General features: G+C 41.2%; 1 protein-coding gene across 1 annotated transcript in view; it reads right to left on the minus strand.

Annotated features, from left to right (window-relative positions):
* Window positions 1-22,031, minus strand: part of LOC139745214 (rab3 GTPase-activating protein non-catalytic subunit-like) — a 28,031-nt gene continuing 6,000 nt past the window's right edge. Inside the window, exons 7-30 of the mRNA XM_071655623.1 lie at window positions 21,653-21,754; window positions 20,687-20,835; window positions 18,881-18,960; window positions 17,859-17,957; window positions 17,042-17,181; window positions 16,454-16,667; window positions 15,675-15,904; window positions 15,144-15,208; window positions 14,218-14,529; window positions 13,330-13,657; window positions 12,975-13,072; window positions 12,213-12,500; window positions 11,646-11,816; window positions 10,709-10,829; window positions 9,818-10,018; window positions 8,905-9,011; window positions 7,567-7,633; window positions 5,948-6,054; window positions 4,928-5,002; window positions 3,886-4,074; window positions 3,202-3,315; window positions 2,635-2,979; window positions 1,898-2,056; window positions 1-1,274 (exon numbers count right to left, since the gene is read on the minus strand). Coding sequence (XP_071511724.1) covers window positions 1,131-1,274; window positions 1,898-2,056; window positions 2,635-2,979; window positions 3,202-3,315; window positions 3,886-4,074; window positions 4,928-5,002; window positions 5,948-6,054; window positions 7,567-7,633; window positions 8,905-9,011; window positions 9,818-10,018; window positions 10,709-10,829; window positions 11,646-11,816; window positions 12,213-12,500; window positions 12,975-13,072; window positions 13,330-13,657; window positions 14,218-14,529; window positions 15,144-15,208; window positions 15,675-15,904; window positions 16,454-16,667; window positions 17,042-17,181; window positions 17,859-17,957; window positions 18,881-18,960; window positions 20,687-20,835; window positions 21,653-21,754 — 3,905 coding nt within the window. The 3' untranslated portion in view covers window positions 1-1,130. The remainder of the gene's footprint in view (window positions 1,275-1,897; window positions 2,057-2,634; window positions 2,980-3,201; window positions 3,316-3,885; window positions 4,075-4,927; window positions 5,003-5,947; window positions 6,055-7,566; window positions 7,634-8,904; window positions 9,012-9,817; window positions 10,019-10,708; window positions 10,830-11,645; window positions 11,817-12,212; window positions 12,501-12,974; window positions 13,073-13,329; window positions 13,658-14,217; window positions 14,530-15,143; window positions 15,209-15,674; window positions 15,905-16,453; window positions 16,668-17,041; window positions 17,182-17,858; window positions 17,958-18,880; window positions 18,961-20,686; window positions 20,836-21,652; window positions 21,755-22,031) is intronic.

Genomic DNA, 22,031 nt, shown 5'->3' on the forward strand with positions numbered 1-22,031 from the left:
GAAATCATGAATATGTTGATGATTGGATAAAAGAACTACCCACGAATTGATAAACTCTGATTCAACTGCACCATGAAAGCTTCAAATGTGGAAACTTATATGAGGCAAGAAGCAAGTTTACCACTATAGAGACATGCTGAATCTTCCCAGGTTCTACAACAATGATGGCATCTGAATGCTGCTAAAATCGGTGTCGGATTGGCCCACTACGAGGCACCAAGATGTGTGGTTTATTTGAGAAGTAAAGATTTAGTCCAAGACTGGACTAATGTCCCATGAGGACAAGTAGCATAACACACACAACATGAGAACATCTCTTCTCCTCTTTTCTTTGATTAAGAGTACTGTGAAGTAAGGTGCTTTATCCTTGACAACATATGCACTGAGAATTAGATTTTTTTTTTTTTTCTGAAGGAAGTATGTCTTGCTAAGAGTTGCAAAGATTCTATTAGTGTCCCCGCACAAACGACATTAAGTGATATTGTTTGTCATTTCAGTGATATTTTCATTTACAATGGAAACTATTCTCCTGCTAAACATCATCTTTACTGGTGATTTATTGGCAAGTTTCATCTGTTAGTCTCTATATAATATCTAAAATTAGCACTAGTCTCCCAGTATCATAAATGACACTTCTGACCCCTGCAGAATAGAGGAGAGTGCCTCAAAACTCGTAAACAGGGAGTATTTTCAAAACATGGGTTATGAGACTTGGTAATGTACAGCACCTGCATTACATAGCCTGAAGTACCAGTACAGCCAGCTTGTCTGTGTGGCAGCAAGAATTGTACAAGACAAAGTGTGGGGTGTGCAGTCATAGGTAAATCCACTTGTTCCCTTCTACAGCTTTCATGCCTGATCCTCTGGTTCCTGGCTTCATTGGCATCCCAGTGACATCTGCGTCATCTCCACTGCATGGGGTGTGTGCCCCGTCTCCTCCCAAGGGGCTCCAGTAGAGATTATTCAAATGAGGATCTCCCATCCGTGCAAGCAGCCACACGGCATCTTGCGAGAAATACACACTTTTAAATGGGTAAAAGAGCAGTTTGTAACAGCCCTCCCTACAAGTCCTGATGACGACCTCCCCACAGCAGGGTCTCCACCGGTGCTACAGCCCCTTATTTTTTGGCCTACGTCAGGGACCCCACAGCCTCGATGAGTTGGAGAGCGAGGGGATACTGCTGGTGAGAGTCGGGTAGCAGTCCCACGGCTTGGCCGGCCAGGTGGGCTGTGTCTGAGATGGGCGGGTGAGGGCAGCGCAGGGGCTCCTTAGACTGGGGGGGGGGGGGGGACGGGGGAGGGAGAGGGTGAAGGAGGTAACACCGGATTAAAACAATTAGCATCAAGTGTCACTGTCTTTGTTCACATTAATTCACTTTTAAGATATCTCTTTACACTGGCGTTGCAGAGCTGTCTAATAAGTGCTGAAATACATCTAATTTTGTGTCACCAACAGTAAAATATAGCACGCAATCATGATTTACCAGGAAGTACCGCAAGTTTTATATGACTCCACTAATCTATTCCCTGTAAAAACATGATAGCCTTGATGATTTCTTTCTTCAATTTCTTATTTTCAAATAAATATCCAGATGAAATAACATAAAGCTTTTCTTATCCATATCAATCATTTTAAGATCTTTTAGCAGTTTAAACAAGCATGCAATACTGAAGATAATACTAAATATTCATAGTAATGACTGTACATGAATGACTATACCTTTCCATTTCTTTCTCATGCAAGAAATCAGGAAGATAAATTCTTGAATAGATCATACAGATTACACACCTGCAGACTATCAGCAAAGAGCGTAGAAGCTCTGTGCTCTGTGTGGTTACAACCTCTGTGAGATACCAATATTGTAAACAACATGGAAAATCATGGGTAAGTGCTCACCAGTGCCCTAAGCCAGGTGACAAGCGAAGGCGGCAGTCGGGACTGCCTCTCCACGCTGACAGAGTCAGCTCCAACGACAATCTCCTGAGCAAGCCTCTGACCAACAACGTGGATCAGCTGCACTGCCATTTCAGTCTGCTCAGAGACCGACACCAAGAGCTTTGTAAAGGGGGGGGGGGGGGGGGGGGGGGAGAGGAGAGGTCAAGGGTTGATTTAAAGCATCAACTTAACCAGACAAGATTCACAGCAATGAAATACCTTTTATAATACATTGTACCTTTACTGGTGAGAAATGATAGTCAAAAGCTTGATGGAATTCCACGTTCTCATTGTACGAGGTTATGAGCATGGCTAGGAATGATACTACTGTGCAATTATTAAATACTTACCAATGATTTGCTAATGAAGTGCAATAGCATGGCACATACTTTAATAGCAAATGATGACACATACGCTGAAATTGAGTTAAATTTTAAGATCCTTTCATCTCTAGTGTGAGGCCAACCTCAAAAGTCATCCATGGACATGTAGACACACATAACTTGCTGCAATGAAAATCAAGTTCTATGATACAGAGAAAACATGAATTGCACACATCACAGCCATTCAAATCAACATCCAACTTTAGATGTGAGGAAGTATTGATATATCTGTCTTCAAATATGCACTATTCTTCATCAAACCAAACTGTGATCCTTTAACATCAGTCCCACTCATTGGTTCCGATTTCTCCTTACCTCCTGTGCTATGGTATCATAGCCGCTGTTGTACAGCTGGCAGACGTGGTGTCTCTTCACCAGGTCGCTGTCCACCCGCAATGCCAGGGCTAACTGTAGGGCCACGCCCGGCCACACCTGTCCCGGGTGGGTCTTCGGCAGCCGCTTGGGGTTCTCCAGGGGCACCGTCCCCCCGGCCGCGATCCCAGACGCATCAGACGCCGTGCTACTTCTCCTCCGCTCGGACAACACTGAGGAGGAGGCAGAAGAGGCAGTGCTTCCCGGGGTGGAAGCATCACCCTCCATTTCTGACTGATGGTTGGGAGGGAGGGTGAAAACAGCTGCCATCACGAGTCGTTGCAAGAACTGCATAAAATATCAAAACAAGCACAATAGATGTGGCTCACTCTTCAACATACAACATCTGTGTTCTAGCTGCACATTAAATTTTCCCCATTGTAGTGTTATATCTTAAATCAATACTTACACTTCTCATGAAGAAACAAATAAACAAACAAAAACAAGTCAAAATTAAATGTTGGAAAAGCACAGACAACAATTCCTACAAATTCACAACTGACTGCTTACCTCCTGCCTCGATTTGATCAATCCAAAGTCAATCTCGTGGCTGGAAGGGGTAAACATGGTACCCAGGGCCTTGAAGAATGCATTCTTGGTCTTGTAGTCAAACAATTGTAAAACCTGCAACAGCAAAAAGAACACATCTCACTTGTTCTGTATCATTGCACACTCACATGGTAAGTACGTCCCTCCCTACCAACCAAATTTAACACTGGACATGCCCAGTTTAAGGTATGGCTGCATATTATGATCGTGATCAAGGTTGATTGACCCTTGTTCTTCACCTTTGACCCAATTACTTCACATAAGGCATTTTCTTGCTATTAAAATATTTGTCACATTCAACTCTACCGAAGACCAATGCACATTCTTAACTAAATTTATATGAGGAAAATATCATTTTTCTGCACAGTTGAGTAATCTGTCATTTTTTTTTCCCCTTAAGGTACTTCCCTAATCAAATTCAACCTGTGCATCTGCACCTCCTCTTGCATAATCTTGGCAGAGTTATTGGAATATCCACCGAGAATTTTTTTTCTTTCTGAAATTGCCATGACAATCTCTGGGGTGGACAGACATATGGATGGACAAACACACAAACAACTCAAGAATATAATGCCATCCACCCTTAGGGGACAGAAAGGCATGAAAAAGGCCATTGCTAGGGTCGTGTAAGAAGCAACCTCTCACCTTGACCGACTTCATGCCAAAGGTCATGACCCCATGCATGATGGTGCAGAGCTGCTTGTGGACGTCGACCAGGGCGTGGCAGGGGAGGGTCTGGCTGACTGCAAGCTCCACCAGAGGGGTGGGGCCCTGTATGTGTTGCCACAGGTCCTCTGTCTCAAAGAGTGGGGTGAGGGAGGACTCTGGTTCCACCTGCAATGGAAGCAGACAGGTCGTGTTTGTTAGTTTCATTTAGTTTAATTGTAATTTTGTTGTGTGTGGTTTTTTTTTTTTTTTTTTTGGGTGGGGTTGTTTTGTTTAACTTTAGTTTTGTTATTTTGTTTTTGTACAGTATGTGTGTATGAGTATAAATGTTATTGATACTCAGCTGATAGTCTTTTCTTGGACTCTGTTCTGAAGGAACGTCAATATCAATAGATATGCACATCGTATTCAAATGACTTTCACAATTGCCTACTTCCTTAACCTGCAAAATATATCTAGACATCAATGCTATACCATCTCCCTGATGACATCTTCTTGGGCTTTGACTGAATTTGTAACTTTTGTTTTATATTGGCACAAATGGAAGCAAACAAAGAGGGCTGGGCCCCATTTCATAAAAGATGTTAGGATGGCAACTCTTGCTGGAATGACAACTTCCCATAGCAACAGCCCATCAGGAAGCTGGATACCTGTCGTTGCCATGGCAATTGCCGTTCCAACAAGAGTTGTAATCATATCAACCTTTTATGAAATAGGGCCCAGAAGTGGAAGTAAACAAAGAGGAATAAGAAGTTCAACAAATTACGAACCCCTTTATGACTGTTTTTTTCTTCTTCTTTTTTTAGCTCACATTTCACACACTACTCCATTTGTAGTCAAAAGGGACACCTGCATATTATCAAATTGTCCCTTTCACAGTGGCCAGTATGAAACATGTATCTGCTCAAAACATTCAGGTTTCTGGCTGTGTGTTGATTGGTTACTCATTTTTGTAAACTACATAGACAGAAAACAAAGACACAAATCAAGTTAAATGAACGATAGTAGATGAAAAGACTACCTGGTAGATACACTCCAGAAGTTCTGTTGCCAGACCCAGGAACCTGCCCAGAGCCATTTCACTCAGGCCGACGTCCTGAATAAAGGACAATACATAAAACAGATTGTGATAAGAACGGGAACAGTTTTCATGGTGAACACTAGCAACAACGTTCCACTCACCAAACACCTGAGCTTACATTCAAGAGTTAGTGTAGAAATCTGACATGATAATTATCTGACAAATAAGCGCTGAATTTTCTGCTATGCTAGATGAACTCAACTTTGATTGAATTATAACTGTCGATGGGAATGCAAAAATTGTGCAGCTAACATCAGTAAGATGCCACATCTTCGCAAGCCAACTGACCTTGTCACATAACATAATGTTATACCTCTACTGTCTTGCATCCATCACCACATCACATCAGTACACTGTACACATGCTCTGGCAAACCCAACAAACCCAACAATATCAGCACCTTTCTGCAGAGTGGTACTGCTCACACCTCCATAATATACATATATCTTCATGCTTCATCATACCCCATTAAAGTACAGCGACTATCATTCAAAAGAAAGTAATGCTTTTAATTCAAATCATGGCAACAATCCCTGCAATTCAAACAACTACTTCAGCATAAGAATTGTTTTTCAATAGCTTACCCGATCATAAAACACAGAGACACATTGTCATAAAAAACTGGTGACTATTTTCAGGTTTACAAGAGCTGAGGGAATGAATGAGCATCAATTTCAGATTTTGAATACCTATGCCTCCTTGCTATTTACCTGTATTCATTTTGTGTTTTTCATTCTAAGATGGACTACTGTCACACCTGATGAAGTATTCCATCTGAGAACACTGCAAAGCTACAATGACATATACGCCTGAGGTGAATATGAGCATTTTGTGTTCATGCGCACATGCTGAAATGCACTGGCTTGTTGACTATCTCATTGTGCAGTAACAGAATCAAGCACCATCAGAATCGATCACACACTATCATAGCATCCCTGCAGTAAGACCCTGCAGCCATACCCTTCTGCACAGCCTGTCCTTTGGCGCCTTGCCAACTTTGTCCATGAGGAACGCTGCTCCCGAAAACTTCTTCACCATGAATGTATGCCACATCATGCTGGATACGCCTGCAGGAAGCAGCAAAAATGGAGACCTGTCATCAACTACAATGATGGGTTTTTTTTTCCCCATTTTATTTCTTTATAAAATACTTTATTGCCTACACATTATCATGTTACACTGACAGCAAAGATAAAAAGAGTACAAACTTACACTAGCAAAGTCGCTCTCGTGTTTCTCTTACCAAAATAAAGGATACACCACTGATTACCATACACTTTGCACCTTTTATTAAATAGACACTATACACAAGTCTCTTTTCTTCTTTTTCTTTCTTATTTTTTTTAATGAAAAGTCACTATAATTTGATGGAGCAAGAAGCAGTTTACAAGGGATAATAAATGGGACTAGAAATGTCGCTATGGCGACTGGTATGCCTCCGCCATAATGCATGATTCTCCTAATAGGTCTAAATAGTACATGTGGACGATGTGTGATTACATTTTCACATAATTGGCAAAATATTAAAATGACAAGTTTGTCACAAATGTATTGAATGTTCACCTTCCTTGACCTGGTTTAATTGGATGAATAGGAAAGCATGTATTTGGAATTTAAGGACTTTAACTTGACTTTGACCCATTCATACATTTATGCATTGAGTAATTTTCAAGGTATGGAAAAAAAGTGCAATTTCTGTATTGAATAGTAAATTGTTACCATTTTCATCTGGCCTTTGACCCTGAAATTTATAAGATAATCACTGTCAGGCAGAACATGCATACATATGTAGTAAGTTTCAAGATAACTTGAGCCACTTCCGAAATATGGAGGAAAAACTTAGTTTAGCACTTTCACTTGATCTTTGACCTTTGACCTTTGAGGCAAAAACAAAAGAAAAAAAAAAAACTTTCCAGAGAATTTCTATTAGGTTATACATGCATACACCAAGTGTAAAAAAAAAAAAAAAATCCTGCTGGCATAGCATAAACATGAGGGGAAATAGTACAATTTTGAAGTGTTGCCCTTGACCTTTGACCCCTGACCTTTGACCCCATGAACCCATAATTCTCTAGATAATTACTGCCAGTCAGTACATGTATATATACTATGTTCCATAAAGATACCTTGAACAATTTCCAAGGTACAGAGAAAAAAGGTGAAGTTTTGATATATATACTTGACATTTTGACCTTTGACCTTTGACCTCATGACTCAAACTTTCCCCAGAGAATTTTAATTGGGTAATACATGTATACACTAAGTTTTAAGAAAATATCTTCTGGTATTGCATAGATATGGTGGAAATAGTGAAATTCTATGTATTTGACCTTGACCTTTTGACCTTTGACCTTGAGCATGTGTACCCAAAAGTTGATAGGCACAACTTCACCCCCTAATACACATACATGCCAAGTTTCATTAGGATACCTCAAAAGGTTTTGATAGTTACCCTGTCCACAAAATTCATTACGGACGGACGGACGGACGGACGGAAGGACGGACGGACGGACAACCCGAAAACATAATGCCTCCGGCACCACTTCGTGGCGGAGGCATAAAAATGAATCAGCACTCACCATGTTGCAGGACAGGATTCCGTATTGATCGTAAATGATGAAGTCCACAGGAGAGATAGCCAGTAGCCTGGGGGACAAAACAGCATTTAACTCACATTTTTGTTAACTTCAAACACAGCAAATTAGATGGAATTTACTTACACTGAATTAATTAGTTTTCACATGACCACTAAGGAAGCATTGAATGCATGCATGCAGGCAACCATGACACAGATGGTTCTAAATCCACTCTAATGGAATATGCCACGAGGATACAGTGCCTTGTCTAGGGGCACAACCACTGCAGCCAGGGGATTGAATCAGCGACTTTGTGATTGATAGTCTGTGGTCTTAGCCACTGAACCACGGTTGCAAGTAGCTTCTCAGCCCCAACAATAACTGTATAAAGATCAACCTGTTCATGATTGGTCATCCCCCTGCATGTCTGATTGGGTTGTATTTTTTCGATGGATCACCACTTACCAAACACACCTCCAACAGCATGGCAAAGGAGGAATTAAATACATGTACATCAAGCTCCCTCCCCCACACTCAACTTCTTTCTTCCCTGATGCCGCAACTCTGCACCTAACACAGTCTTACTCCATTTCACAGCATTACATAATAATATTATCTTGCAACAAGTGGTAATATCAGTACACAAATTGTGTTTTCCCTCACTGCACCCAGACTTTCATAGCACATTTCACAATGCACTAAAACTGTTATTTCTGTTATCAATTTTTCTTTCTCCAGGTAAGTACAATGGACAGTGTGCTCTGATATAAATTGTGTGTCTCCAGGCAAGGCAAGTCGCTGCATGTAACTTGGCCAACAGGAGATTTCAGTTGTCCCCTTGTAAGCTGGCACCATGAGTTTGTAGCATCCCACTTCTTGGTACAAAAATACAACAAATATTTGAAAAAAAAATCACATCCCTTGATAGAAACCAGTATCTAAAATAGTATCCTTTTTCCCAGTTAATTCAAAGTAAAAGTCAATGAGAAATCAAAGACGTCAAATGATAGTTAATGTTTAATTTCTATGTAGTTTGTCAGCCTGTTTAAAAAGAAAAAAAAAAGCGAGAACATCAAGATTTTCACTACTTTTTAACAACATAGAATGACAATATCATAAAACAGGATTTGAAGTGCCAGCATTTTGAATTTGAAATGTTAAACATTATTTCAGTCAGCAAATCTTTCATGGTACAAAATAGCACTGAGAAAAAACAAACAAACAAACAAATAAAAGTAAAAATATTGGCGTTCCCATTGATCTCCTAGCCCAAATTCATAGAATCTCTCCTGATTTGAGGCTAATAACTGCCCTGTCACACCCGACTGCCCACTCTCTCACCTCAGGATTCTTGTTCCACTGCACCACATACTCCCATGTGCAGTGAGCCTGGAGGACATCATGCTCCAGACTGTGCACAAATCGTGAGCACAGCGTCTGCATCGTTTCTTGAAGAGAAAGAGAAATTACATAATGTTAACTTTTTGCCATGTGTGGCGAGGGGTTAGATATACAAAGGACTTCATTTATATCTACAGGACAAGATTTTCTCCTTAATGTCTCATTCACATGAGCTTAATAGAGAAAATGTTTGGGTAATTTTATCTCTGAATGAAATGAAATGAAATGAAATTGAAGAAACTCACACCTGAATCTTATCTTTGTTTGTCTTTCACCTCATCTCTTCTACACAAGACATGTGGAAACAAGTACATTTCTGCATCTCTTTCACGACTTCTACCCTGGAATAATTCTAAAAATTTGTGACCAACTCCAGAATGAAAACTGAAACACTACCATGTCAAATCTGAAACTAATGGAAAAGACCTTTTCACAAATTATCAAATATTCCACAACTGCTGGAACCCCGCCCAAGACTGAGAGATGACGGGTGATGATGAGAAGATATTTGAAAACCTTGATTTAATATTCTCTCCCTTTTGTTTGCTCACTGCTTTGCCTAAATCCCCTCCTCCCTTGTTTGGCTCCATGCCTTGACACCTAACCTACCCCTTCTGTTTTTTTTTTCTTCTCTGTCCCTAGCCCCTTCCAGAGAGCGCATGTTGTATGTAGTTCATGCGTCTGCTTACCCTGTATGCTTCTCATTTTGCCTCTGACGAAGCTTCTGCTATGATCAGAAGCTCAAGCACCTTTTGACTCAATCTGACATTCTACTAACTCTTCACTCCAGCCAAACTGACAGCCCTAGAAATCGTTTGATCCGTCAGTTCGATGTATCACGCCTCAATCTTACCTTGCAGCCTATCCAACGCCGTGGGCTCGACCACCTCCTCTGTCTGCGGCTGGGGGACTGGAGACGGCGTCCGCGGCTCCTCAACCCGGCTGGATTCCCTGCTGAGGATCAGGATGCGGCTGCTGGCTGAACACTGGGAGAGGAAGCTGGGCGGGACCCTGAAGTGGGCCACCCATCGGGCCACAATCTCAGCAAACACACCTAGAACGTAAAAGGCATTGTGAATACGTGTGTCAGCATTATAAAATGTGATTTCACCTGGGGTAACAAATACTCACTGGTGGGCGAGTAACATGCATTGGCACTTGCCTGTTCAACGTATCGTGCCATTTGCATATACTGTAAAGCAAGATATTTTCACAACATGACATTTTTGCGAACTGGAGCCGATGACCTCTTTCACTGAAATTTTCACAAATTGCCTCTGGCATTTACGTCGATGTAGGGCAATTTGTCAATCAGTCGCAATGCCTCTGGCATTCAATGCAGTTGTGTAGACGAGAACTTTAGTGTGCATTTTAATTTTGCCAATCTTCGCTCTCGCAAAATTTGCAAAATTAGAATGCAAGCGAACATTTTCTGGTTTTAACAGTATTCCATATCGACTTGGGCAAAGGGAATAATATCTTTTGTCATTCCCTGGGTAAATGAACATTTCACCTCTTATAATACAGAGCAAATGAGAGGGTGAGCTCAAATGTGACATCACAGATTTGCCAATTCATACTTGATCAATGACAACTTTAAATAATCATAACTTTCTCAGTCTTTATTTGAACTTGATCAAGCTGTCACTGTCCTATTCCCCAAAATTTTCAAGTTTTCTATTCACATGAAAGTAATTTTCATGGTGGATTTCACCTTTAAACATGGGATGTGTGTTTGTCTCACCTCTACCTCCCTCCATGATGGCCTTGACCGATATGTTTGGCATCGCTATCTCTGTGGGGGGCAGCGAGCCGTCCACGCTCCATCCCCTGGAGAAGTTGCTCTGCAGTTTGGCAATGGTGTCCTGCACACACACATAAAAAAAACATGCACACTGAACTCATTACAGTTCACTTCAGGTGGTCCGACATGAATAATTAATTGCATGAGAATATCCATGTTTTCAGTATTTGATGACAGCATTCATCTATGGTTACATCAGCAGAACGTGGCACATTGACAAGTTTTGAGTTTCCCTGAATGATAAAAATACACATTGTGGATGCCTCTCTATATACGTGACCCTCTATGTATCCCCTCCATTCTCTCCCCCCCCCCCCCCCACCCTTCAAATGTAACCTGGGGGATGATGTGATTGAGCATCTAGCTAGCACTTTTTCAAAGTTGGCCCATCATCCTACACAGAAAGCATTATTCTCCTCTACTTGTAAGCCTTTCTACTTGCTCCTGCTGTCACGGCGGTTGGTGGTGTTGATGCTGGTAATGCTGCTACTATGAATGTTACTCACACTGATGTTGTTATGGCTGCTGCTACAGCAGATAGTGTTGTTGTTGTTATGGCTGCTGCTACAGCAGATAGTGTTGCTATTTTTGCTGTTGTTGTTGTTGTTGTTCATGATAATACTGCTAATATGAATGCTACTCGCTCTGATGTTGTTATGGCTGCTGCTACAGCAGATAGTGTTGTTGTTGTTGCTGTTGTTGCTGTTGTTGTTGTTGTTATTGCTGTTGATGTTAATGATGATGATGATGATGATGATGATGATGATGATGATGATGATGATGATGATGATGATGATGATGATGATGATGATGAACATCAAAGCTCAGTTACTAGCTCCAGAAAGAAAAAAAAAATCAGCTGCAACATCTGACGCACCTTGCTAAGTTTGGTCTGGGTCAGTCTCTTCAGCACCATCAGGTCTCGGAGCTGTTCAATCAGGACATCCCACATGCTGACATCCACCCAATCACGGCTCAGATCTGAACTGGGTGTGGTCACGGGGCTGGCATCCTCACTCTCATCGACCTCCATTTGTTCTGTAGCGTCCTATTTGAAATAGACACAGTGGAAAAAGAACATTAGAAAACATAGTGTTATTTCTCATCTGGGAAAAATGCACAAAACTGTCCACCATTCACACACAGAATTTGAACTTGTAGACTCTCAATCCATCTTTCTGCTTACAGGCTTTATGAAGAAGCAAGCAGTGTGTCATTTTCTATGATTTCTGGTCTCCTCTGCAGAAATTGGCTGAGCTTCGTTCTTCCTCAATGAATATTAAATCCTTATGTCACAAGTTGGAAGCCAGAGGAGGCCTAAATTGCACACACTATATTGGGTCTTTCCTTTATTGTTGAAGATCATGAAAGAAAGGTAAAGCCCTGCACAATGCTTTCAGATGGGTTCCAAAAACACGAATCCAGAGCAAAGAAATTATTTTACCTGACTCTCTGCTGCCGTTTCCCCCTTCTTCCCCTCGGCATTCCCGACCATCGTTCTGACGACAACGGCAGCCATCTCGGCCCCGCCCACGTGCTGTGTGTCATGCAGTAGTCCGTGTATGCTCTCCACCTCTGCTGGGGCCATCATCCCCGCACCCCCAGGGTGGGCAAGGAAAGGGGAGGTGGGCGTGGCGGTCTCCGATAGCAGGTGGCAAAGGTTGGCAGTGGCAACTTGAGCACTCTTCAGAAACTCTGCCTCGTTGTGAAGCCAGACTTGTAGGAGAAGCATCTGCGTGAGAACAGATGAACAAGATGCATTTATTCACATCATGTAATGTGCACATGATAAGCACTACAGTCGACAAGTCAACTGTTAAGCTACTGTTTCATGTTACCATGATGAAAAATGTGATACATTTCACCACGGCCTATTAACGATCGCCCCATCACTGTACAGGCATGCTAACCTGGAAACATTAAACTGCACATTACTTGAATATGAGACCATTCTGAAGCAAATAATTTTCACACAACAATAAATATATAATGTACTCTTAAATGAATCCCACAAGGATTGGAACAATCATCCCCCAGCATTCCCACTGATTGCCACTGACCAGTTACTAGCCATCCCCTTCAAAATCTTTGCAGTAATACCATAGTACTGCTGATCATGACCATGTTTGGGGAAAATTCTTTCTTTCAAAACAATCCCTACCCACTATATTGACATTTTTAAAAAGGAGGAAAAGAAGTGGCTTACCCTCAACTCACAGGCTTCAACCTCTGCATCTCGAAGTATCTTGCAGATTGTAGCGGCCGGACTGCTGTCTACCAAACAGGGTCTAAAAAGATACATTCCTGCAACAAATGGGGATGAAGTAAGGACAAAGAAAGACAAATTACACCAATCTATTTCAGTCAATATCTTAGTCCTAAATTCAAAAACATGGTTTGACTTGAGCTTGCCAAAGGCAAGTGCTTTTCGCACATTCAGATTATTTTTTAACTTTAAACTTGCTCGGTCTATACCTTAATAAAGAAGCAACAGAAAAAAAGGAAGACTTTCCATGCTCTACTACTGGATGGCATATTTCCAATGAGAATGTTTGGCCTACCTAAGGCAAGTTTCTTCTCTTCTGCAAGGTTATCCTTGAAAGTGACCTTCATCTTCACTTCTTCCGTCGGCGCCATCTCCTCTCCGCCCTCCTCCTCCTCTTCCTCCCCTTGTCTCTTCCCTTCCTCTCCAGCCCCCTCATCTGACGGTCTCCGTACGACCGTCTTGAAGCAGCTGAGGAAGGTGGCGGGGTCCATGCTGTAGTCCACAGTGAAGCGGACCCTGGCTTCCGATGAGGAGGAGGACGATGATGACGACAGGTAGGAGCTGACCTCTTTCAGGAGAGCCTCAAGAGCTGCGGGGTCCTGCTTCAACGCTGAGGCAAGGGCCTTTGAAAGATAGCAAAAGCAGCCACAGATATGCCATGTACTTACAGTAACAGTAGATGTGACATCCAAACAGAAAAACATGACCAATGAAGAACAGAAATGTTCATTCCAAAATGCACCTTAACAGTTTTTGCATAATCCTACATTGAAAAATTTTTTCCTCATTTTCTAGTGACAACGCTACAGTACAACGTCAAAGAATTCACAGAAGTAGGACATGAAAAGTGGAAGTAAAGTGAAGAACAGAATTTTAAATCCAGATTACATCAATACGACATTTGTATAATTTATACATCTATTACATTAATGCTTCTATTGAATGCCTTTGTTATCATCATGACCAGTGTCATTATCATATAACCATCATTATTTCATTCTATTGACATTTATAGGTCACAATGAAAACAGCAGTTTTTTCACGATTTCAGCCTTTAAAAAAGTAAATCTTGTAAAGCAACCATACATTTTTCACAGGACTATTCGAACATATGAAAAGACTGAGATAAAATGCTTGACCCACAGGTGGTGCTCCTGACAGATAATGAGAGACCCACACCCACCTCAAGGGATGACTCGCTGCCCACTGTCTCTTGGTCCAGCCCCTCCCCGGCTGTCTCCTGCCCCCTATCTGTGGAATCAGCTTCAGTGCCCTCCATCCCGCCTCCGGTGTCACCACTTCTCCTCTGGAGCCCCTGGATCCTGGTGTAGGTCTCCACCAGTGTGACCTGGCAGCCGCAGTACTGGAGCAGCTTTCGGCTCTCGTAGTCCATGCTGCTGGGCTCCTGGCCCGACAGCTGGATGATGAGGACTCGGACGATGTGGAGGAGCTCCTCGGGTGACATGCCCTTGGCTGACAGGGCTTTGTCCAGGGCCTTGAAAGAAAATGGTAAACTCATCCATCAATCCATCACAAAAAATTGTCATATTTTTTCTCTTTTTTTTTTTGTGTGTGTACCTGTAGTTTTATGTCTGTTTCTGATATGAACAGGGTCCACTGAGAGAAAAGTGCTGACATCACTGAAGCGACTACCCTGTATAAATAAGACTATACAATAATGGTAAGAATAAGAATAATAAAATGATATTGCAATAGCAATAATGAAGTGTGACAATTAGGCAAACATATGCCTAGTGACAGTGGCCTTCCTCTAGATCTACAAAGTAACATTTGTTAAAAGGTGCTGTAAAAATCCAAGGACCTTAGAAAAGGCAGTCATTTGTCCCAATCTGAACCAGCACCTAGTGGGCTTTGAGTGCTAATTGGCACAGAAAACCCCCTAGCACTGTACACACTGTATACAGTCACTGGCACAAAAACGATTCCCGTATTAAAAACTTTTGAAGCAATAATTGTGGTTCTATTCAGAGTGATGCCCATGCGTGAAAGATGTTTGAACTCATTTTGTTTGTTTTCTAGGTCGCGTGGATCAAGACAAGATTATTTCCAGACTGCCTCAATAACCAGCAGTTAGTGGCCTACACATACCTGTTGCTTGTATGCTGTCAACTTGAGATCTTGCAGTATTTTGCTAATCGGTTCAACAATGGGTTCTGCGTGGACAAGAGATAAAGATACTGATGTCAACTTACTGCCTAAGCTATGTTCATTACAAAAACAAATCTTATGTTGGATGTTTCTCAACAAAATTCTTTTTCCATCTTATGAAGGAATTCATCACAACAATTTGCTATGCAAAGATACATTGTCACAGCAACAGACTCAGACTGGACATACAGACAAACTAATATTCAATTTTAAGCCATGTTTTTGACAAATTACCCTTCTATTCCATTATTTTTGTTGTATGTTTGATAATGCATAATCAATGACTAAAAAGACAAATGAATGATTTTAATAACCACTTCACCTAATTATAAAACAAGTCCATCTTGTCTTTGTAAAAGCTAGTCCTCTTTAATCAACTGTCTAATCATTTCAGAAGCCAAATACGATTTAATATGCATTGCTCACATCAAGCGAAGCCGCCTGAGTGACATACGAGAATTGACCCCTGACCTTTCAGTGACCTCCTGTGGTGCAGCAGACTGGACAGCTTCTTGATGAGGTGCAGGTCGTGCGCCCTCTTGCTGTTCTTGTCGCTCAGGGCCAGGTGGAACGGCACATTGATGGTTCTCACGAGGCCGCTGGGTTCCAGCAGGCAGCACTGCAACATGTGGGGGCGTGTGCGCGAGTCTTGAAACGAGAGGCTGTTGAGACCCATGACCCCATGGCCTGGATACAGCAGCCTAAGGAGTTTGGGGGAACAAATACACAATAATAATCATGAACACATAAGATATTAATTTTTTCTTTTCTTTTCAATGCCAAGAGAATGATGATGTTTAACCCACTGAGGACGGGCTGATTTTGCTACAATATGCATCTCCCACAGACACTTGCCCAGGTATACTCAGGACTCGTCCTGAACGGGTTAAGCATTAAAAAAAAAAATTGAAATAGTGATCGTGAAAATGACAAGCCACACATTGCTCATGCAAACTGAGAGAGGGATATATATACAATCCGTCAAGCTGGGCAAATGTATGCATGGTGTAGCAGAATGTTGGAGGAGATAGTGTGTCGAAATTTCTCTGTAATAGATGCAGTTTCATCTAGCCATAAAATGTGTTTGTGTATCCAAATTGCAATTTTGTTGGATATTCGCATTGATTTTGCTTCTTTCTTTCTCATGGAACAATGATGTTCTATCAAATTTCAAGGTTATGGTCTGTTGGAAATTTAATCTTGTAAAGGAATATTTTTCTGAGATGGTTTACGCTCTGTCCTTCCCTCACCTGCAAGACTTGGGCACATTGAAGGCTGCCACCCGGGGGCCTTGCTGCGTGTTCCACACTTCTATAATCCCCCTGCGGGGTGCATAGATAACCAGGAAGAGGGCCACGCGGGGTCCATGCGAGCTCCCTGCGCTGGCCCGTGCTCTCTTCCCTCCATGGTCCCGGTGGATGTCCTCCACCACTTGTATCCAGCCACACTGGGCATCTCGGTAACCTGGTAATGTGAAGGAGGGCATCAGTGTACTGAGAATGGAGCCTCAGGAAGAGCACAGCTTCATGAAAACTCATTAACACATACATAAATGTAGAAGGTACAAGCATCATGAGCACAAAGACCTTCAGATGAAATTAAAAATAAAAAGAAGGCAGGCAATGATCAGCAACTCATCTATTGAAATGGAGATCACATTGATTAACATTAATGCCCAAGTCATTACTTTCACGCTGCAGCTTGTTTAATGCTTAATGTAACAGCTCCACACAGTATGTGCAGTTTATACTGATTTTGTTTCATTCCTTTTGATTAAAAGATAACTTTCTCTTCTCTCAAGTATTTTGCAAAAGTAAAACATTTGTTGCTCTTTTTACCTTTCCACATCCTGACCGCCACTCCCCGGATGACGTCAACCAGTGACACTCTGCCAAAGCTATCAGTGCTCACCGCTAACCTGAGACCAGGAGCCAGAACTATACTGTCTCCATGGCGACGGACATCAGGCAGACCAAACCTGCATCAGGAAGGGAAATTTCTTTTTTCAAAGCAATGTCTACTTTGACAACAGCTCAGTAATATTCACTGTTCAGGCAGAAGAAAAAAATGTCTGAAATTATGTAGTTACCTAATATATCTGCAGGAACCTAGTTTGCAATTCATCATCACCCTATCATATATAAATGATGCTAAGCCCTGAACAATGCTTGTAATCAAAACTGAATCCACAACACACAAGTCCACAAAATCCTCGTAAAGCAATGTCAATTCCCACAAAAATATCAATTTAACTTACTAAGATGCCAACATGCAGCAATTTTTTACTCTCATACAAGATTGTCACTGGAAACTTACAACAGAAATCAAAATATGCAGTCCCCTACTTCACCCTTCAAATTTTCGAAAACACATGTCTATCACTCAACAACGTTGGAACATTGCACTGACAAGAAAGAATATCTGTACACAAAATACTACAAACCATTTGACTACAAAATGGCAATACCATGTTCACCCCACTGTAAACGGTGCATGTGCACAAAGCATGTTCAAAAAGTACAATTCATAAAACAAGAAGTCTGGTCAGAATCTTATGCTCGAAAACTCTTAATACAAGAACTTGAAGCAGAACTGGCTTCACTGTAAGAAATCTTCATGTTTGGTATAAAGTAAATGTGACTCTGATCAGCTCACCTGATAGGGAGAGACATAGCTGGCTCTACCCGAGGCTTCTGCTTGGAACCTGTCTGTGCATCGGCATTCTGCTTGCTGCCACCAAAACCAAACCATCCACTGTGAAGGAAAGATGTCAGCAAGACAATGTTCATGGGATACAGCCTCTCTTGTAAAACTTTCAACAGCATGGCAAAGATTCTATATTAAGCTGACAAAAGTTGAAATATGAGTAACACTTGCCACATTCCAGCTGAATATGGTCTGATGATTATCAGTAACAAGATAAAATAGTCTCCATTCATTTATTTCAGTGTCACAACAGCTTCCAATAATTTTTGGGCAAAGAATATCTGGTATGCATCAGGCCAATGTCATATTTTGACTACAAAATGGACATTGGGGGATAATTACTGCATTAAATATCATTGGGGTTGAATAGAAATGCTCCCTAAAGGCATCTATAAGATGTGCTGCCAGTAATTAAAATTTGGCACTAGCACCAAACAGGTGACATCCTAGAGAAAAGGTTTCACTCATGTCAGGGGATTGTTGATGGTAGAACCAATCACCAATGAATGGCCTGTCATCATCTCATCACAGAATCACAGAATATAGTTTTCCTCCTAATATTCCTGAATTTGAAGTATGGCATACTCTATCCACTGCATTTAGAATATCAAATGCTAACTGGTAAATATTGCAACATATATATCTGCACACATCCATAATCACAAACTGATCATGATATCAGCGTTTAGTACAGTATTACATACTCTCAGGTTTGATGAAATCCCATATTCACAAATAAACATTGTTCTGCAACGGATCAAACACAGCAAAAATGATCCATAGGAATGTACATACAGCTGTAATTCCTTGAGCATACAAACAAACAAGCAAGATAAGGAAAACATGCTAAAGCCGAACACAAAGATAACTTTGTTAATATGAAAGTTTGACAATCACATGCTTCAGTGTTCCAGTGAAGCATTACAGGTATCCCATGCAAGTTAGAACTCTCCATAAGACATTCAACTGACCTTGCTGCTGAGAATATTGCTGACTTCAGTTTGCTGGCTACAGCCATGGCCACGTCAGAGAAGAGAGGCTGGGCACTTCCCTGATTATGGAAATCAGAAAATGAATGAGAGAAGTTATCACTCAATGCAAGGAGATTCTAAAGAGCTATTAGGGAGATATTTATGTGTTGTATGCATCTCAGTTGTCAAAAATGATTCTCAAATGGGGAGGGGGGTATATCCTTGCCATGACATTCAATAGTACCTCATGCAGAATTAAGAAAACTTGGCAGCTCTGATGTTACTCAAAATATGATGTTAAGTCTATGATCACTTGACTTTCATTTCAATGCAAAATGAAAACGCAATTACACATGTTTACAATATGTCAGAACTAGATATATCGCTACGGCTACTGATATGCCTCCGCCATAATGCATGGTTCTCCCAATAGGTCTATAGTACACTGTCTTGACAATGTGTGATGACAGTTTCACACAATTGGCAAAATATTAAAATGACAGGTTTGACACAAATGTGCTGAATGTTCACTTTCCTAGAACTAGGTTCAATTGGATGAATGATTAAAATGTCAGAGTGCAGGTATTTGGGGAACTGATGATTTTTACTTGACTTTTGACCCTTTTATAAGTTTATGCATTGAGTAATTTTCAAGGTATTGAGAAAAAGTATAATTTCAGTATCAAATGGGAAAATAGCATTATCTAAACCTGGCCTTTGACCTTTGACCTCACAGTTCCAAAGAGAATCACTGTTAGGTTGAACATGCATAAATATGTAAGTTTCATGATGATACCTTGAGTTACTTTCGAGATATGGAGGAAAAAGTGCAATTTAGCACTTTCACTGACCTTTTACCTTTTGACCTTTGACCTTTTGGCAAGAAACTTCCCAAAAAATATATATTGGGTAATACATGCCATACATCAAGTTTTAAAAAAAAAACCTTTAGCCTATTGCATTTTAAGGAAAGTAGTGATATTTTGAGGAGTTGACCTTGACCTTTGACCCCCTGACCTTTGACCCATGACCCCCAACTTCCCTAGATAATCACTGCCCATCGGTACAAGCATATATACTAAGTTCCATGAAGATACCTTGAACCATTTGCGAGATATGGAGAAAAACATGAAATTTCAATTTTTTTTTCACAAAATAAACCTGTGACCTTTGACCTTTGACCCAGTGACCCTAAAATCCACACAAAGTATTATCCCCCAAGGATATACCCTCATACCAAGTTTGATGTAAAACCACCACACGGTTCTTGAGATATCGACAAAAACAAAACGGGACGGACGGACGTACGGACGTACGGACGTACGGACGGACGGACGGACGGACGGACGGACGACCCGAAAACATAATGCCTCCGGCCACTTCGTTGCGGAGGCATAAAAACATCAATCATGCTAGCTGAGCTGATATGTTCCAAATCATATTACAGCAGATATTCTACAACAATAAGTTTAGCATCTGAACAAAAATATGACATTTTTTTAATCAGAAACTTAGCATATCTGGTGTCATTAGTAAATAACGAACTGACAAAAAAAACTGCTGAACAAGTGAAAGAAAACAAAGCAGCACTACAACTTTATTGCTCCTCACACACAACTAAATGCAGCCATGCTACTGCACATCAGAAAACGCCTGCACAGGGCAGTGTATTAACACACTTACAATTTGCTTTCTAATATGATGTTGGAAAACAAAAAGAACTCTGATGTTAGGAGGGTCTTTCGCTTTTTGGCTACCCCACAGAAATACACACTTTTGGTAGTGTGAGGTCAGTTTGGGTCTCACCTCCAGGGCGTAGAAGAATCCCAGGAATGGTCCTGCCCCGGCAGTGACATACTTGTGACAGACAGGGGGCGTGGTCCTGACCGAGGCATTGTAGCCACCCAGGGTGGATGCCGCATGGAGCTGGTCAAATGAGCAGCTGGACACCACGCCTTGAGGACAAAAGCAGATAAATTTACCCTTTTATCTGTGTTCTTGTAACAATCACTACAGTGGCAGCCTCTATCAAGTACCGTACATGATATATTTTGCAGTGGTTTATTTTCACGAATTTCAGGGGTGCACAGATACTCATTTTTTTTCTTTAATGCCAAATTACTGCCTCCCAAAGCACAAATGCAGTGCACATCATTTGTGAGAAATCACTACCAGTTCTTTTTTTTTTTCAAAGGATAATGCTCATTTCTCATTTTGGTGTTCCAGTTTGCAATCATAAATGTAGCCACTCTAAAATTGTCTTGCACAATATTCATTGCATATGTGGCAGACACAGTAGACATAATTAAAGGCTCCTGTCACACTCTCTGCTAGCAAGTTTGAGATTCACTAATTCCTTTCAGCAGATACTCTGTATTCATGTCATGTATTGGACAAAATAATCTGCTCTTCAGATTACAAATTTTATGCAAATGTCAATGCAATGCATGAATAAAATTCTTTATTTCTCTCATACTGAATCAAGGGGAATTTTATCACATGAAGACTTCCAGATGATAGAAGGAAACAAAGAAAAAAATTACAATTGCGCTGATCAAATACACCCTAAACACATTATCAGCACTTCAGTTGCAATTGACATTCACATATTTACTACTATAGAATGTCTTCTTCAGTGATATCATTTCCCATTTTACTACTAACTTGCACAGCAATGGAGCCAAAACAAACAAAAAGAAACAAAACCCCCAAAAAAGGTCGGGAAGCTTCAGTCTGATTCTGCCAACCACAGACAGGATGAGGGAGATTTACCTGTGCTGACGTGATCTACGATAGCATCTTGCTGCTGCAGGCCCCACTTTTTGTAGGCAAGGGGTGGTGGCTGGATGTTGTCCTGGCTACCACTGGCTGCAGCTGTCAGGGAGGGAATATACGATACAACAGTACGCAAGTCTCAGGCACATCACATTGGACTCATACAGGACATAGACAGTGGCAAAAGGCATCAAGACAAGACAAATGTTTCATACACATCCTTTGGGAGGGTTGCTACATGCAGTAAACTTGTCCAAGTTCGAGTGACCAGTGACTCACAACCAGTAGCTCTAGTGATGAACTTGTATGACCTTCTTTCATTGAAATCTTTGCAATTGGTGTGATCTGACTGTATAATATTACATTGATGAATCAT

The sequence above is a fragment of the Diadema antillarum genome, unplaced genomic scaffold, assembly GCF_040938485.1.
Source record: "Diadema antillarum isolate AM-2024a unplaced genomic scaffold, OU_Dant_1.0 scf00000036, whole genome shotgun sequence".
Lineage (NCBI taxonomy): Eukaryota > Metazoa > Echinodermata > Echinoidea > Diadematoida > Diadematidae > Diadema > Diadema antillarum.